Consider the following 3034-nt stretch of genomic DNA (forward strand, 5'->3'; position numbering starts at 1 on the left):
GCAATGGGAGGAACAAACAAATTAGTGTGTCTGTGTGCGACCTGTCATCTGGGTGGGGTTTTCTTTTTTCGTAGTGTAGACTGAGAGTAAATATGGAATACTCTCAGTGCTGTTCAAGTGTCCACAAGAATGTGGGCACGATGGGTGGGTATGGAAGAGAAAAAAACAACCACAACTACAACTCTTCTTTATACTTGGATATACTTGAAGAAGAAAAAGATGGACACCAATTACTTGACGTTTTGTTCTTCTGTGTTTACGTTTATCAATACTAGGGTTTGTGTACACCTCAATGTTAAACAAATACCACGCATGGAACACTTAAGTGCACAATTCATTTCCATGACGAATGTTTGCTTACCTTTTGTTACTCTCTTGTAGTGTACATCCCCTTTTCCTGTGGTTACAAATTACTCATGACCAGTAAATATAAAGTCAGCCTGACTTGGTTTAAACCACAATGATTTATTTTCTGCACATGAGAGAATGTGCGAAACCACAATCATGATGTTGGAATTAACGGCACAATGAATGGACTTACGATGAAATCCACTAATGATTTGTAGCTGTGTGTGTATGTCTGTTTATTTTGTGAATTCTACAAAGTGTTAGTGTTTTGTTTTTAAGACTCTTGCGCTGCATTCATCTGGTGGATACGATAAGGGCTAATGAAAGGCTTTGTTTATTTTTTTTTATTGTTACTAACAGTGCCCTCTATCTCTATTTACAGTGTAGTTCACCTCTTGTGTGCTTTCTTTCCGTCTTTTCCTTTCTCCACAGAATAGCTGCAAGCAATCCACCACTAACAAGTAATCAAACAAACCAAGCAGCATGATGAAGCGGATGAACACAGGAGTACAATCGATAGAGCTGCAGTTTTGTAACGAGCAAGAAGAGTACTGCGTGCGTAACGACACACACAACGTGATGCCCTCCGAGCATTATGGGAAATCTGGAACACTGCAACGATGGGAGAAGGAGAAGAATACAACGTCATCACTGTTCCATCAAAGGCTGTCGTTGCAACAGGTGCTGCGTGTCCTTGTGGTGTTATGGCTACTACTGCCCATACCAAACCCATTCCTCTGCTATGCCGAAGCTTTTGGCATACATATTGTGACAAACATTACCGATTGCTTTCCTAATATTGTGGTCTCCCCCAGTCAAACAACACAATACTGCGATGTGGAGAATGCCGAAATTCTGGGTGTATCCAAGTTTATAAGGACTGGGTATTTTAACTCTGTACTAACATTCTTTCCTGCATGGCCACTTTCTGTGAAGGGAAAATATCTCATTTCATTTGTGCCCAACAGTGAAGCTTTGTCAGGGGATATGAAACTTGTCGCTGTGAACAGTATTCCGGGAAAGGCTTATGATCAACTTTCGAACAGATTCCCCTTGAAGTTTATGAATATCAAAGAAACAAAGGCATGGTTTGCTTCTACCAGTGCCTATTATGGGTTGAAGACAACGGCGCGGACAAACTTCCTAAATTCCAGTAACATTCAGAACTACCTGCTGGTTCCTCCTCAGTCAGACTGTGATGCCATGGCAAAAAAATGTAGTGCTGCTACTGGATGCTACAATTTGGCGATTTCTGCACCCTTTCCCATTCCTGGGAACTATTCAGTATGCTTAACAGCGAGTGGATGGCGAGGCCACTACTTGCCGTGGGGTGCAATTCCCCTCGAAGTGAGGGTGCTGGTGCCAAGCGAACTGTATGTGAACGCTCTCGGGAAAAACACGCTGTTGCTCCAGGACGCAGTGACAGGTGCGAATGGGGCTGATATGAACAGTGTGTTCCTGGTGAAGTGCCCAGAGAGTGGGTGTTCACGCGTGAAGCTAAACAGTGGTGATCTAATAGTGAGTGTTGATGTGTGTAATGGGACCGCTGTCACGGATCGTGTGTACTTCTCTGCTGATGGTACTCTCAATTCTACAACGGCAGGTGACTACGCTGCCTGCGCGGATTACGGTGCAGAGGTTGGTATTCCCCCAGCTGCACTTCCAGTAAGAGTATTGCAGGATCCCTTTGCTTTCAGTGTCACTGTGAAGGCAAACACGTCGGTGACGATCAATGTGCGTGGGGGTGATCTCTCATGGAGGAAAGAGTCATATGAAGTGTGTGCGCTGCCACCGGATACACGGTGTGAATCTGTGGCTACTGTCGGGAAATTTCTGTGTCAGAGTAGTCTCTTCCCAAATTCTCCATCTGTTAATTTTGACATCTCGAGTTTGCAAAGTAAGTATAAACTGGGTCCTGACAATGTGACATTTTGCTTTGTTGCATCTAATGTGACATTTAACGGCCGCCGTTATGTTTTGTCGCATGATGTGAGGAAACCGTTTTTTCCGGAGGTTGATTCAACAGCTCCTGTACCGGAGGGTGACTCAGCAGTGGTGCCAAGCTCGAATAAATTATCTGTTGGTGCCATTGTTGGTATTGTTATCGCAGTTGTGGTTGTTCTTGTTATTGTGGCTGTCATTCTGTTTTTTGTACTGCGTCGGCGACAACAACAAGAACAACAACGAAAAGAAAAGGTGCGGAAGGATGCTATGGAGTCTCAGTACACAAGTAAAACAGTTGCCAAGAAGAACACTCGGAACCCTCTGAAATCTGCTACAAGGGCTGGATCTTCAACATATTCTGCTGGATCTAGATATTCATTTGGTTCTGTACAACGTGATAATAACGCCCAGAATACTGATGATACTGTTAGCAGCGTACTGTCTTGGGGTGACGCTGGACGCAGCGAAGGACAGATGCGGGATTCACCCGTACCTTTTTACGATACATATTCAGCACATATTTAGTCCACCGTTACAGAAGTTAATGATGATTAGGGGACTTGTGAGGGAAACTTTCGAGCAGCAACAGAGGAGATATCAGTAGAGAATGAATCGCCTGTCGTTTGCCGAGAGGAGTAAATTATTCACTGAGAGTCTTGAATCATGTATGGGGCATTCTCCGACCGCCTCCGCCAACCTAGGACCCTCTTGAAGAACAAGCTGAGTTTAATCGCTTCCCACA

At 44.2% G+C, this 3034-nt stretch overlaps 1 protein-coding gene across 1 annotated transcript; it reads left to right on the top strand.

Annotated features, from left to right (window-relative positions):
- Positions 1–831: 831 nt before the first annotated feature.
- TM35_000371280 (uncharacterized protein) lies at positions 832–2817 on the top strand (the record flags this gene model as incomplete). Its single annotated transcript, XM_029029428.1, has 1 exon — positions 832–2817. The coding sequence occupies one exon, from the start codon at positions 832–834 to the stop codon at positions 2815–2817; it is 1986 nt and encodes a 661-aa protein (XP_028879221.1).
- Positions 2818–3034: the final 217 nt, after the last annotated feature.

The sequence above is a fragment of the Trypanosoma theileri genome (assembly GCF_002087225.1).
Source record: "Trypanosoma theileri isolate Edinburgh chromosome Unknown TM35_Tth_37_V1, whole genome shotgun sequence".
NCBI classification, from domain to species: domain Eukaryota; phylum Euglenozoa; class Kinetoplastea; order Trypanosomatida; family Trypanosomatidae; genus Trypanosoma; species Trypanosoma theileri.